This window comes from Corvus kubaryi, unplaced genomic scaffold (assembly GCF_017639235.1).
Source record: "Corvus kubaryi isolate FWS band 111438036 unplaced genomic scaffold, C.kubaryi_AGA036_p1.0 133, whole genome shotgun sequence".
NCBI lineage: Eukaryota > Metazoa > Chordata > Aves > Passeriformes > Corvidae > Corvus > Corvus kubaryi.
The window spans coordinates 3919826-3935475 of NW_024580667.1; the positions used below are offsets into that span (position 1 = coordinate 3919826).

Below are 15650 nucleotides of genomic sequence, written 5' to 3' on the forward strand. Positions count from 1 at the left end.
CATCTTTTTGAGAAGACTTCAGAATGGATTTCTTTAGAAATCACATGTCAGTCATTAAATAAGGAGCAGTAAAAAAGGATTGATTTGCCACAGCTAGTGAACTCTAGAAACAATCCTATTCTGTTTTCATAACATATTAATTTTTCATGTTTGAAAGCTTGACCTACCCTATTTATCTGATGGTATTGGTTGTTAATATTGGACGGAAGATTCCATATTATAAGTTAAGGCACCAAGAACTTAAATGATCTACTAAAAGATGCTTCCAAAAATACATATTGGTGCTGATGGGTTTTAAAAGGTTGCCATTGTTCTGACTGGTGTTTTGGCAAATGTAACTTCAATTTCAAAAAATAACTACTCTTTTTTATTTGAGTGCAATGGTAACATCTGTCTGAACTAATTTTAATCTTTTCATCTGTAACTTCTGTGGGGATTCTCTAAGTGCCATAGATTAGAGAAAACCACGAGCTTTTGTGGAATTTCAAAGTATTGTAATGGAGGCTGTTTGTATCTAGTGATGTCAAACTTGAAATAAACCTGTTTGTGTAAAACAGACAAACTGAAACAGCTCACAGTTCTGTTACTCTTGTCGTTGTCCATTATCCTTTCAGCATAGGACTGAAAGAAGGAATGTGTTTCTCACCTCCATTTTTTTCCCCCTATTTGGATTTTGCATCTAAATAAAGTCTACTTAAAATATAATAGTAGTGATGTCAGTTACATATTACATAAGGTTTCTAAGAGCATAGCCTTTCTAAATGGTCAGGGTAAGAGAATATGTCTTTATTATAGGCAAATACAGAACTCACTTGATGTTCTTTACACCAGTCTGTAGTCAGAATGATTAATTCTACATTTAATGGGCAGCAAGGACGAGAGCTATATTCTGTGCAAACACTACATTTGAATGCACGAGTGGAAGCCTTGTTGGGAAGTAAGAGAATTGCAGCTCACTGAAGAAGAGAATGGTTATTCATTGCTGTTTGTCTGTGTTGCAGGGGTCCGTTCAGCGTCGTGCGGCGATGCATCAACAGGGAGACAGGGCAACAGTTCGCTGTGAAGATCGTCGATGTAGCAAAATTCACTTCAAGTCCTGGATTAAGCACAGAAGGTAAGAATTAATAATTAAGCAAACTCCCTGCAGACAGGTTTTTTTGATTTGTCAGCCTTTCCTATGTTTGCTCTCTTTGTGATACTTTCTGTTTCATATTTTCTAGAAGTTTTAAAGCAAGGTCGTATATCTCAAAATTAGCTTAGGGCTTGCATTTCTTATCTTTAGTAGTTTCTCCATATATTCAGTGGTGATCATAAGTAGTAGAAAGATAATTAGGTCTAAACCATTTCTATTTCTATTTTCTTTTTTTAGGAATTTGAATTTCATAAAAAGAGAATAGTTCTGAGTCAAAAAAGCATACACAGGAAGTAAAGTAAGAGCACGAGTTCTGTTTTTACTAGTCCAGATTTAGCAAGTAATTTGCTATAAATGGGTGAAGACTTGCTATTAAAGTGCAAAATTATATAAAACTATATTTTTCATATAGCCAGGATTACAGGTAATGCTGCAGAACTGCTACAGTGTAAATACAAGGCTGTAACTCTTAACATTTCCTATTTTAGGGTAAAACAGTCTGTTTTACAAGTTGTATATTCAACTTGTGTGTGCATAAAGTTCTTCTTTTACCCTACATGGAGAAGAGCATTGGCAACTGAGTGAGAATTGCTGTGTACTCCATGTCTTGTATTTTTTTTCTCAAGATCATATTCTTTTGTACAGTAATGTTTTTGGGAGGTTCCACTGATGCCATCTAAGTCCTCATGAACCCAACTTTAGCAGCAAAAAAGGGTCAATGACTTTTGTTGGTATTTATAACAAGCAGTATCTTGAGCCTTAATGGCTAGTTTGATTTACAAGGTAAAACACAGGTCTTGCTTCAAACTTCACCAAATATTTTCATTTAATAATGCCATTGCTAGTTTCTTTTTTCTAGCCTCCAAAAAAAATATAGGACACATTTTCCACAATATTTAGCTTCTGATTAGCTCCATTATGGTTTTGGCAAGTTATACCAAAACCATTGCATTTTGTGCTAATGAATATTTATTAAAATGATTTGATGTCTTTTAAATAAGTTCTGTCTGTATTCTGTTTTTTTCTGAGCCTCATTTGAACTACTGATGGTAGGACGCATTTCTACCTCTGGTGGTATATTGCTTTCCTGGCTCCATGACAGTAAAATTCAACCTTTTGGGGCCATGAAGAATTCCTGAAAGGGAAAAGTAGTAGACAAAAGAGTAGGGACTGATGAAGAAAAAAAGAAAAGCCAATAGTAATAGCAGATTCACTGAAAAAAGATAACTGTGGATGGTTTGTAATTTCTGCCTGGGTCTAAAGAATAGGCTTGGGAGTGTATTAAGAAATTTTGGGGTTTTCCAATTCCACTTTTTTTGTATTGTTGTAATTACAATTCAAGGTAGCTGGTCATTGAGGTAGGATCACAAACATTTTCCATGTTTAGTGGTGCTTGTGTTTTGTGGTTTTGGTTTTGGATTGTTGATGGGATTGTTGTCGTTTTGGGGTTGGTTTTTTTTAAGGTTTGAATTGTTATGCCTTGAATTTTTGTAATAAGACATAAAGACACATAAATGTGTAAGTGAGTGTGGAGGAAGTTCTTACCTCTGCGTAAGAATGTGAATTTTTCACGAACTTTCCATTTGCTGTACTCTTTACTTTGTTTTTCCTCTGCTTTTTGTTTGGGGTTGTTTTGCACCTCTACCCAGGTTCTAGGGGAGTTTTAAAGATTTATTTTTCTAATTTGTTTGTTTCCGATATGGCATTGCTTAAGCACATTGGTGGGCAGCCATGATGGTGGTACTGGTATAAAGTAAGTATACCTGTGAGGAAGCTGCATTTGTAAATTGTGTTGAAGTGTGAGCTGTAATGAAGTGATAAGATTAACCCTTGGAGATATTCTTTACCTTGAAGTTTTGCCCTCTGCAAGATCAGTTTGCTCTTGAAGGTTATCTTTGCACAATTCTCCACCTCCAGTCTTTGAGGCACAGGAGTGGGAGAACAGGACAATCTGCATGTGAGGGAGCTGATGACCATTCCTTCCATTAATTCCACTTATATCCAGAGTGCTTAGAGCTAAAGGGCCCAATATGCCTCCACACTTTCAGATTAAATCTAAAAAGTCTTTGTTCTTGAGTACTTTCACATAAATACCCCCATGGGATGATGTGTTTATGGGTAAGAACTTCATTATTGTTTGTCAGCAGTGTACTCTTGTGGCAAAGGCAGCCAACTGCACAGTAGAGCATTGCAGAGGTGTAGCCAGCAAGGCAAAGGAAGTGATTGTTCCCTGTGTTCATCCCTTATGAGGCCACACTTGGGGCACTATGTGCAGTCTTGGTTTCTCCAGAACAAGAAAAGCAATGATGCACTGGCATGAGTCCAGCAGAGATGGACTAAGTTGATCCAGCCTTAATAAGCTGAGATTTGGTGCTGTCTTCAGTTTCTTCATAGAAGGATACAGAGCAGATGGAGCCAAGCTCTTCATTTGGGCACACAGTGAAAAGACAAAAAGCCATGTGGACAAATTGCAACATGAAAAAATGCCAATTAGAGACAAAGAAAAGAAAATCTGCACCTCATTGCACAGAGAGTTCGTGGAGAGCATCCTCAGAGATGCTCAGAAGTGGATTGCATGAGGCCCCGAGCTGCCAGGGCTGTTTTGACCAGCTTAGAGCAAGAGTTTGGACTAGGTTGCCTCCAGAGGGTCTTTCCAGCCAATAAATTCTGTGTTGTTTGTAGCAGCAGTCTAAGTAATGTGTGGGGCAATATAATTGAAATACTGTATAGGGAGAAAATTTAGGCATAACGGTACTGTGCTAAAAAAGAGATAATTTAAAACTAGTTTTGATTGAATGTTTTGATTTCTTTAATCTGTGAAGCAGTTGGGCACCAAATGGGTTTTAAAGGGTCTATTTTCTAACCAATTCATTTAGAAAAATACATACTGGTGTCTTACAATAGTGGTATCTCCTTACCAGAGTAACAAAAACAAGTTGGAAAGCTTCTCTAGGCTGGTGTGTTACCGGTTGGTGTTATTGTGGGTATTTGTGGCATATGATGGAGAAGCCACTAGCTCACAAGACAACTTTTATCAGGTATAGTGTTCTCTCTGTAAGGCTGCTCAATACTCATAGCATGTATAGGGACAGACATCTCAAGTGATTTTTGTGTCTCGCTGCATCACTGCAGTGGTTTGATAATAGCAGGGAAAATTAATGCTATGTAACAATGCCTGACAGCTAGCAAATCTAATCTAGGCTAAATTCTGTTGGATTTATGTATTAGTATTCATGGTCTTGCATATTGTGTATCATCAATCTCTGTAGTGTTGTAATTCAACCATATTAATGAAGTATATTGACACCTTGTCACTGTTCAAGTGGCCATGTGATCTGCTGGATTAACATTGGATATTTTACATGTTGACAGATTCTAGTACAGTTCACTCATATCACAGAGAAAAAAAAATCAAAAATAAGAAAATGTGAAGGTTGAATATTTTTAGACATAAGAGTCTCTTTTGTACTGTTCAATTTAAAGAATCCATGTGGAAGAGTACTTGATGCTCTCAGGAGCCAGCAGTAGTAGACCTGTTGAGGTCTAAAAAAATACATCGATGTCAATAAACTTACTTTAAAGTAGAGCTCTTAGTTGCCATACCCAGAACTTTTGGAGCAGAAAAGTGTAAGAAGCATATTCCTTATTTCTGAATTTGTTACAGCTCACATCTTAGTTTGACTGTCCATTTCCTCTGCTGCTCTCTTTGCATCCCATGTGTTTTCTCTTTCTTTTGTTTTTCTCTGCACAGCTTGCATGTCTGATTTTTAGCTACCACTCTAACACCAAAATATCTCTCTAAGTGTAGGCACTATTTCTCAGGAAGAGCATGGTGATCAGTTCCTTACTACTTAGTAAAAGCCAATACACATTACTTACCTGCCTTTTCTTAAGTCCAGATTGCTTTCTTGTAACATGCTGAGTGTTTTCTAAAGCAATTTAAAGGGCAGTGTTTTGAGCTTACAGTGCATTGAAGTTGTTTTTCGAGATTTAATTCAACATATATTAGATTCTCTTACTTGTAGTTCATTTCTGTAGAAATGCCCTCACAAAGAAAGTGATTACCAGTTCTTCTCCAACATTCTAATAGTCTACACCTTATTTATTAGGTTGATGTACATGGTTGATATACAGGTTTGTGTGCATTCAGGCCACTGTGAAGCTGAATAAATAAGCTGATAAGGAAAGATTGAGGTTTCCTTAGAACCCAAACTGGTTCTTCTGGAAGCAGGCTGTGAAGACAGTCTGCAGAATGCTTTTGTCTGTGACAAAGAGCAAAACTGTAGCCAAGAAAGCAGTTTTAAGTATGGTTCTTGGACTACTTCTAGCATGGAGAGGGGCAGGATAATTGAATTGAAACTGGTCTTGCTATGGATGATCCACTTTAGGAGGAGAATTTCAAAATTATTTAATGGGGGGGAGGGGTGGGAAACAAAAATTGGCAGGTTTTTGTTGTGTTTTAGTTGTTGTGTTGAGGGGTTTTTTTCCCACAAAGAGGCCCACAGATCTTACCCCTGACTTACTTTCAGATAGAGTGATTTTCCTAAAGTCAAGACCTTGCTCTTGTTCTGCTTATTTCATTTTAAAGTTTGCCCTTGTTGGTTTTCTTATTTTAATTTAGTTAATTAATTTAGACTTCCATTTTTTAGGATAATTTCATCAGGGCAGTTTTTTCAAAAGGCTTTATTTAGTTTAGAATGAAGTTGCATGACAGTATCTTTAACTTTTTATACTGGAAGGCTGTGGTGAATCATAAGTTATTTTTCACAAAAGTATCTGTAAGATTCTGCACTTCCCTCCCTGTGCATTTTCAAGGGTTTCAGAAAAAAATGTACTGTCAGTGTTGAGCTCATCTCTTTTGAGTAAAAAATACTACAAATCTGTATGTCATCATATTTCATGATACTGTACCATATATAGACTGGATTTGAAGAAAGAGCAAGTGACTCATTGCCTTTCATTTGGAAATACCAACTAATCTGGAATTTCTGGTAGTTGCCAGTTCTGTGTTGTGCCATACTTCACAGATCAAGGGCAGTGACTTCTTTCTGTGTGGCATTGGGCCCACACCTGAGCTATTGTGCCCAGTTTGGGGCTTCACAAATTGAGGGGTGCCAGAGGACTGGAAAGGTCCCTGCAAAGGACAATCAAGATAATCAGGACCCTGCAGGACATGATGGGCAAAGAGAGGTTGAAGGAGCTGGGTTTGTTTTAGTTTGGTGAAGAGGAGGCTGATGGTGTTATAATGTGGTCTACAACTGCTTGAAGAACTACAAAAATGTCAGAGCTGAGCTGTCCTTGAGTGAAAGCTATTGGAACACAGGGAAATGGCCAGGAATTGTTGCTCAGAAGGCTCAGGCTCAGGTTGGACAGGGTTTTCAAGAGTTTGCTTGATGAAGTCACAGCCATCCTGACCCAGTGTGTGCAGTAACCTCACTTTGAGTAGGGGTTGGACATAATGACCATCAGAGGTAATTTCCCACCAGTCTTTCTGTGATCTAATGAAAACAGGATATTTCAGTGGGTGCAAAGCTCTGTACCAGCTTGACTTTGCTTTTGAATTGCCATTTTAACCCTATGAGAAGTCATAATCCAAGTACTTAGTGACACTAGTGTTGTGAATACAACTCTATCACACAGGAGTTTTCTTGAAGATTCATCCAGTGTGTGTGTGTGTCTCACAAATGAAAAGTTCGAGGCATCTTTTTATAGACCACAAAAATCACATGGTATTAGTGACACCTCTGTTCATAAGAAAATGCACAAATGTGGAATTTTGAAAAGAAACTCTTTAAAGGTAGCTGACTGTCATGGAGTTTATGTTGCTGGTACTTTAAATACCACTGTCGCTTCTGTGTGTGCTGTACAAACAATAAAGCAAGTTGGGGTAAAGAGATAGGAAGAACTTGAATTAACCATGTACCTGTGGTAATATAAAATCAAATATAAAAATAATGCTTTTTAGGATTTTTTTTTTTTTTTTTTTTTTAAGAGTATCTGGGTCGTGATGGAAGGGACCTGTCGTAGAGTTTGTGCCTCTCATCAGGACTTGAAGATTGATACTTGAAGTCACTTTTGATGTTTGTAATTTCAAGAGTCTGCCTTTCTGGGGAGTGCATTGTTGCTATCTTAGTTCTCCTTCTTTCGCAAAGGGATCCAACTGGTCCTGCTTTGGTACAGGAAGTGTTACCTAAGCCTTTCTGAGGGGTTTACTTGTTTTAACTTAGTGAAAGATTTGAGGTTTCTTCTTTCCTTTGTCCGGAGAAGCCATTGGCTGGTTTGGTTATAAATTCAGTTCTACTCCTTTCTGTGTACAAATTTCATAAATGTCTAACTTTTATAGCTCTGCTGTAACTTTCATAAACAGTGTCATTAGAATTAAATACTTCTGTGCAGAAATGTAACATAAGAGATGGAAGCAGGCTTTTCCCCCAGCCGTTACTTCTGTAAGCATGGCAGCATGTTGACCACATGATAGAGTCAATGGATCACAGGAATGCATGGGAACATAACAAGGATTTCTTTCTAAGGACTAATTTTTTCCTTGCTACTGGAAGTCAGTTCACTGCAGAAGTGGTGCACATGTTTTTCTGGTTGGAAATACAGAAATCAGTCTTGGGCAACATTTCACATAAAATACAGAGTTATATATTAGAAGTCTTTTTTTTTTCCCTTTTTTTTTTTTTTTTTTTTTTTTGAGGATTTCCTGTCATGTGCCCACATACAGGCTTCCAGGAGTGGAATACTATAAGTGTCACTGGTCAAATTATCATAGTTTTGATCTGTTTTGGAGTCACACATACAAATTTGATTCATCCGGGGAAGCAACTGTGATATTCTGTAGGGAAATATGACCCATTATCCAGATCATAAGCAAAGAGTTATAGAGATCAACTATATGGTATTTACTTCAAGAACATAAAATTTCTGGAAATATTGATGCAAGCTTATTAACAGCAGTGTTCTTGAAACACTTTTCCTTTTCCATCTTCAGCAGGGAAAGCATAGCTTGGGAATTTATTACACCCACTTTAAAGCATAAAAGGATATTTACCTAATTTTTTTTATGCACTGTTGCTTAAGTAGAAGAAAAATCATTAAGTTTTTATGTGTCTCAAGCAATTGGTTCTTTATTCCTTCTAATCAGCCTCCAAAACAAGGGCAGCTTTGTTTGCTGTATGACTTCAGTCCTTTGCCTTCAACATGTATCTGATTTTGCTGGGTTTAGTACAGCACTGAACACACAATGGCTCTGCAGGAGTGCACCTCTTCTTCCCTCTCTTTTCATCTTTACTACTTGGCTACGTGCTGGCTCTGACAGCTTTGTTCTTCTGCTCTTGGTTTCACTGTGGTGCCAACGTTGTGAAAAATGACTGGCTGAAACCACAGTGGATTTGTCGCCAGATCTTTACGTAACATTATCATGAAGCTACTTTTGAGAAAGGTATTGTGCAGCTGAGCAGCAAGTGCAGGCAACATTTCCCAGCTTTATAAATAAAAATGGTACACTTTACAGGTTTCAAAATGCAATTACATCAAGTGTATTTAACTGCCATTTTAATAATTATTCATTCTAAGAATAACATATTAAGAGTGCTAATTAAAAAATTGCTGTATCTTGGAATTCTTAGAACACGTATAATAATGGAAATGATTATGTAATTAGCACTAAACAGAATTTATGCGGCAGATAATAGATAATGTAACTGTTATTTTTGTTATATAACTGAGTATGCAGCTGGCCCAGTTTGGGTGTTTTTTAAGTAATCATAATTGATTGGAAAGTGCTCCTGTAGTAACATCTCTGTAATCTTTTTTCTCATTTTATATGAGAGGCACTAGAACAGGTCACCCAGGAAAATTTTGGATGCCACATCTCTGGAAGTGTTTAAGGCCAGGTTGGATGGGGCTTTGAGCAACCTGGTCTAGTGGGAGGTGTCCCTTCCCATGGCAGGAGGTTTGGCACTATGTGGTCTTTAAGGCCCTTTCCAACCCAAACAAGCCTGTGATTCTATATCACACTTCTGTATATGTGAAATAAGAAAATATATTCACATTTGTGAACAAGAAAATAAGACTAATGCCAAAAAATATTATTATGAATAGTTTCTTTCAACTTCATGTCATTTAGCTCAGTGAAATAAGGTTTGTCACTTAAAAGTTAATTCCTGTTTGTGCATATAATATAGGGCTTAGGGACCATTTGATTAAAATCTTTACTGAAATAACTAGTGAAATTATTTGGGTAATATATAATATTGAACCATTTTTCAAGGCAATAAACATAGTTTATGCACATTTTGGTCATTTCAAGTGCTACAGGATATTTGCTAATTCAGGAAAACTTCAGTGAAGACTTGTATTTATACATCACTTCTTCATCTGGACAAAAACTGGTTGGTCTTTGAAATCTGTTGTTTGAATCCCACGTGTTCCCTGGAGCTCACAACCATTTAGAATGCAAGTTTCACTGAAAATTAAAATACTTCAAATTCTTAGTAGAATTTTTTAATTTGGAAGAAATGTTTTCAGATAGTGCTTGTGATCCAGCATAAATCACAGATGTGAAAAGGTGTGCTGCAGTTAATACTGCTCATTCCAAGCAGAATGATGCCTGTGAGTGTACTGAATAGCTTACAAAAATCTTGGAGATAACTGTCCTAGGCTTTTTTTGTGGGGGTTTTGCCAGTGATAAGCCTGTCACTGAAGTGCTCATCCCAGTCAGCTACAGGTGCATCCTCAGAAAATCACTTTGAACCTGATTCAGCTTTGCAAATCATATCTCCCAAACCACAGTGAGAAAGATTGTAGTTGAGCAGGATTCTAAAGAGCCTAATCCTCTCTCTACCCAGAAATAAAATATCACAGGCACACTTCACTATTATTCAAAAAATACTTTTAAATTTCATACTCTTTCAGCCTTGTCTGTCCCTTTACTGAATATTTAGTTGGATGCATAGGACAGTTTGAGAGGACGATGACTTATGTATTTGCATTTGGTAGTAAATGCATGAAGTATGCAGTAAAAGAGATGTCTGAGAACCTTCTGTGTTGTGTCAGTCAAAAGCACCTGAGGATAATGAATTGTTAAAGTGCATTTACACGGATGTGCACCCAGAAGTGCTGATGGAGCTGAGAGATATCATTGAGAGGACATTCAGGATAATCTTTGGATGAACAAGGTGGTTGGGAGAGCTGCCTAAGCATGGGAGAGCAAATGATACTCCTGTGCTGGTCCTGGTGGGCACCAGGGTGAACACGAGCCAGCCGTGAGCCCCTGTGGTAAAAAAGAACCAGTGGCATCCTGGGCTGCCTTAGACAAAGTATTGGCAGCAGGTGGAGGGAGGTGGTCCTGTGCCTCTCCTCAGCACTCCTGAGGCCACACTTGGACTGCTGGGTCCAGTTCTGGGATCCCCAGTACAGGACAGACATGGAGGTACCAGAGAAAGCCCAGCAAAGGGCTTGTCACTAAGATGATGAAGGGATTGAACATCTCTTCTGTGAGGAAAAGCTGGGAGGGCTGCTCAGCCTGGAGAAGGAAAGGTTCAGGAGGGATTTGTTGATGTGTACAAATTCATGAAGGGAGGGTACAAAGAGGACAGAGCCAGGCTCTTGTCAGTGGTGCCCAGTGATAGGATCAGAGGCAGTGGCACAAACTGAAATACAGGAGGTTCCACCTGAGCACCAGCAAACACTTTCTTAACTGTGAGAGTGACAGAGCACTGGCACAGGTTGTCCAGGGAAGCTGTGGATTGTTGGAGATATTCAAAAGCTGCCTGGACACAGTCCTGGACAGTGGGGACTTGGTGGCCCTGCTTGAGCAGAGGGGTTGGACCAGATGACTTCCACAGCTCCTTTCAGCCATTCTGTGATTCCACAAGGCAGCTTCAAAACTTTCTGATGGATTGATGGCTCTCCTGTGAGGAGCTGGCAGCAGCTGAGCAGGGTAGTATGTGGGCTCCCCCCTGCCCCACATGCCATTGTTTCTCTGTGCTCATTTGTGGGTGTGCAGCTGAGGTTTTATCACATAACCTAATGTTTTTCTTTTCTAAAACCCTAGTTTAATTATAGCATCCTCCTTGCTTAGCAAAGCAAAATGTTTGAGAAAGAATTTGAGTAAAGCAAATTTGTTTGAAAAAGAAATTCAGGTTGGAAAGGTAGGGAAGATATTCCTGCTCCAGCTATTTTTGAGTAGTAAGCAATGCTTGGATCTTTTACCAGTACAATTAGCCAAATGACAAAGGTATGTTTCTTCACCCACTTTGCAAAGCAAAATCATAATTAAATTTATTTTTAAAAATCTGGAAATATGCTTTTAAAAACATTTTTTATAAACGCTCTCAAGTCTTCATTCTTAACCATAGTTGTCTTTAATTTCTGCAGAATTCATGAGGTATGTCCAGTTCCTGTTCAGAAAAATTAAAATGCTTTCCAAAACATTTCTGTCTCTGTACACGCTCTATACTTGTCTAATGAATCCTGATTCTTGCCAATAGTCCAGAAATACGCTCTAGCTGTGCTTGCTGGAATTCAGGCTGGTTACAAACACACAGGGAAGATAATGAGCATCAGCTGTATTTTCAAATATTTTCTGTTTGGATGCTAGCATGTATTCTGTTCTGGTTTGTGCAATCAACAAAATTCAAAATTAATTGCAGCTGAGCTGCAGTTTCTGGTAATTCATTGATCCAAAGAGAACCTTTTTTGCCTCTTAAATGCTGGGGTTTGTTGTTATGTGAATCTAAAAATATATGTCACTGTGATATGGTAAATAATGACCCTGGTTGGACTGTTCTAGGCTGCCTTTCATGTTAGAATGACAAACCTGTATCCTGCCATAGCTGTAGGACATGGGTAAAATCCCTGTCTTTGGGTCATGTGGGTTTTGCTTGGGCCAGCTTGCATCCTTTGCAAATCTTGCCTAAAATATTTTTTTTCTGAAAGCAAGATTCGTGGTTTCTGATCCCACATTCCTGTTCTTTTGTAGTGTCCAGAGTTTTCTGCTAGTTTGGTAGGTACATCAGAATCTTGGGCAATCTTTCCACAAGTCAGCTACAAACATTCCTCTTGGAGCTTTTCTGCATGTACTGCTATTTGAGGGATTGGAGATGAACATGGTTTTGAGCTATAGGCAGTGGAAATTTTCAAAAGTAAAGATGTGTTAGCAAATCTTAATGGACCTCCTAAGTAATAGGTTGGGAGTGAGAACTATAGAGTTTAAAATGAGGGGCATATTTTTGATCTGTAGTGTATATATGTCTGTATATTCATAATAAAATGAACACATAGCATAAATCCTGTCGTCTGACTGGTCTTCCAGCTGAAAAATTAAGCATGGAAAAAATGGTGAAGCTGAAGACCAGTGACAAACTGCCACAATCTGTGCTGCAGTTGTAAAAACTGCACGCTGATCTCCATGGAAATTTTCATTCTGACATCTGTATTAGCAAATAGTTATGAGTAATACATAAAATATGTAGAAGTTGAGAGATCTCCATAGGATGTCATTATGTGGGAGAGTATTCAGTCCAGTTGTACACAGTGCCAAGCAATGGCTGTTTCCCAGGGTAAGAGTTGCTTCAGAAGGGGAAAAAAGGAAATAGATTTGTAATCTTTTTTGAGTAAAGAAAACATTTCGAGAAAAGACAAATATTAAAAGAAACAATTAGGTCTACTTGATACAAAGGCAGATGGAAATACTTGTGTTTGGAAGCTATCTTGTAAAATATATCTTGGCTAACACACACAGTAGAACACTGGAGCTTTTTAGCTGCTCAGTCAAGAGAAGCATGTAAATTTACGTAAGTCTAAGACCTGAAAGTCCTGAGGAGACCTCTGAACTTGTTTCTTCCAGACATTCTACATTTTATCTGCTGTTCGAGTTCTACCATCTCTGCCATCCGTTTTCTTCCAGTATATTACTTGTTTTGATGGAGTGAGTTAGGTACAAGCAATAAATTGTCTATACAGTTACATTTTAGGTAAAATCCACTTAATAAAAACTCTTAATGAACATATGTATATGAATTAAATTTTATCTTTAATAGTGCATTGAAATTTCTTCTAGTTCTGTTTTAAAACTACTACATGTATAACTGGTTACTTTAGGAGAAAGACCTGTGTTAACCAGCTCTGTGTGGTACTGCAGCCTGAGCACTTTCTGCCGTGGCATCTTCCAGCTACAAGTCTTTTATTTTAATGATGACACTTACCAGGGGCAGTCTGCTCACACTGTATATATTGTATGTATTTGATTTCCTGATACGAATCCAACCAACAAATATACACAGTGACAGTGAGTAAATTGGCAATGTAAGCAAAATCCCGGTGATCCATGGTAGGTTTACTTAAAATCTATGACACAGATTTTCATGGGAGGTTGTTTTTTAAGATCACTTTGTATAGATTTATGGTGTATTTCTTGGTTGGGGGAGGGGGTTTGTCCTTTGTATTTATTTTGCCTAAAATATTCAGTGGTCAATTTTTTTTCTGTTTTTTGAAGTTGCTGTAGAAGGAAAAGCCCAATTGCAAAAGAGACTGGTGCTGAAAAGTAATGTTTTGTTGTTTCAGAGTGTCTTAGTATTTGTTAAGGCAGTTAAATGAGAACTTAATTTTAATACTTCACATAACTAAAAAAAAGATTTTACAGATATATTCTAAGTTCCACTGAAAGCTTCTTGTAGAGTCAGCAATATAAACCCCAAGCTTTCTTGATTTCCTTTAGAAGACTAATTAAATAAAGTTAAATTTTAAAAACTCAGTTTTATCTACTGTGACAGAACCAGTTACTGTAGCTTTCTTAATGTCTGTCACTTTTAATATTGCCTGTGATACAATTTACAGTCCGGGTCTTACTGAAAATATTGCCTTAGTTTATAGCATTACAAGTAGTGAAAATGACTTCTGAAATACTACTTTGCCTGAGCAAAGTAGATTTTTTTCCTTTGCCAAATCAAATTAGGAATTGAATCCAAGTTGCCACCACAGAAATGTTCATTACAACATGTATGTGTTACACATCACTGTTTTCAGGTCTGTACGGGTTATCATTGCTGTATCCTCTTCGGTCCTCATCGTTCTCTTTGAAAAGCTGTACCAGACTGGAACCTGTGTTTCCAGCACAGGGTTGGATAAGTGGGGTGGCATGTTGGCAAAGAAGCTTTTAATCTCTGATGTTGTAGTTCTACAAGAACCAGTCTTGTGCTGCAGAGTGATAGGGCAGCCACCATCTCCCCACCTCTTAGAAGCTTATCTGATTGAGGGGAAAACCAGTGAAGGAACTAGGATTCCCTGGAAATGTAGGATGCTAACATCTAGGACCATTAGATGCCACTTACATCTGTGCAGTGTGTGCTTGAGTATCACTGCTTTGCATCTCCTCCCCTTCCCCCCTCAGGAGGATTGAACAGCTCCTTGCTGCTGAAGGGGAAGGGAAAGCCCTGTTTCTTCATTGCAGCTCCCTTACTCTTCTGTCCTGTTGCTTCATTTGCTTTTATTTTGGTACTTTTTTTACCTTTGGGCTGATTTATTTTAATTCAAGTTGGGGGAAAAAGTGAATAGAGGACTTGCACCCTAAGTCTCCTAGTCTTCACTGTCTTTTGATTGGCTTGCTTCCTTTTTTAAATGCACCTTATTTCAAAACCTGTTAGGGTTGAAGAGGAATTACCTTGTTAAGGGGAAAGCACAAGTTTGAATTTATTCATAAACAGTTAGAATTTATTCAGTTGAGAATTTTGATACTCCCTTTAGAGGAAGATAATCCTGTATGCTCTGTGTTTTTCTAGAATGTGAGACAAACTGATGTGAAGGTGCTCAGAAAACAGAAGAGATTTTTACTTCTTCTAAGTGACTCTGTTTAAGACACAAATGCAATCTGGGATTGTAGTGGGAACTATAGGAGCACATATTGTAAATAGCCATGGTTGCTACCTCAGTTCTTGCCTAAATAGCTCATAGGCATTGTTCTGGGCATTTTTTTGCCCTAAATTACAAGCACCCTCACTGGAGAAAGTGCATGCACAAGGTAACACAACAGAGTGAGAGGAGAAATCCTCAAATCTTACCAAAGCTGCAGTAGCAGCTTATTTGTGTTCCTGTCTACTTGGTAGGACTAGTCAGCAAATAAATACCAATTAAAGATTTGAAAATATGCTTTTCATTCTAGAAATGGTCTGGACTACTAGGCTTTTTGCCACTGATCTCCTGGTTTTTGGTCATGTCCTGTTCTGTTGGTGTGCTCTGTCTGTATGATTAACTCCTCTTACTCTGGGCTACTGAAGGTACTCATTCAGCTCCTTTCATGTCATTATCCCCTCTTTCCCCATCACATACTCAAATGAAGAGTTTACTAATTTGGGGATAATTCCAATCAACTTAATTCATTGTCAGTTAACATACTTTTAATAACTGATTCTGGTATTGAAACAAACACATACAAGTTTAGGCAAAAATCCCTTGCCTCCCCCTCCCTGGTCTTCATCCCACTGGCCACATGTTGGCTCTTTCATTCCTATGTGAA

At 38.1% G+C, this 15650-nt stretch overlaps 1 protein-coding gene across 15 annotated transcripts in view; it reads left to right on the forward strand.

Annotated features, from left to right (window-relative positions):
• CASK (calcium/calmodulin dependent serine protein kinase) overlaps positions 1-15650 on the forward strand; it is a 188004-nt gene that overhangs the window by 47856 nt on the left and 124498 nt on the right. For all 15 annotated transcript variants that reach the window (XM_042034653.1, XM_042034663.1, XM_042034689.1 and 12 more), the window contains exon 2: positions 1002-1114. In XM_042034653.1, coding sequence (XP_041890587.1) covers positions 1002-1114 — 113 coding nt within the window. The remainder of the gene's footprint in view (positions 1-1001; positions 1115-15650) is intronic.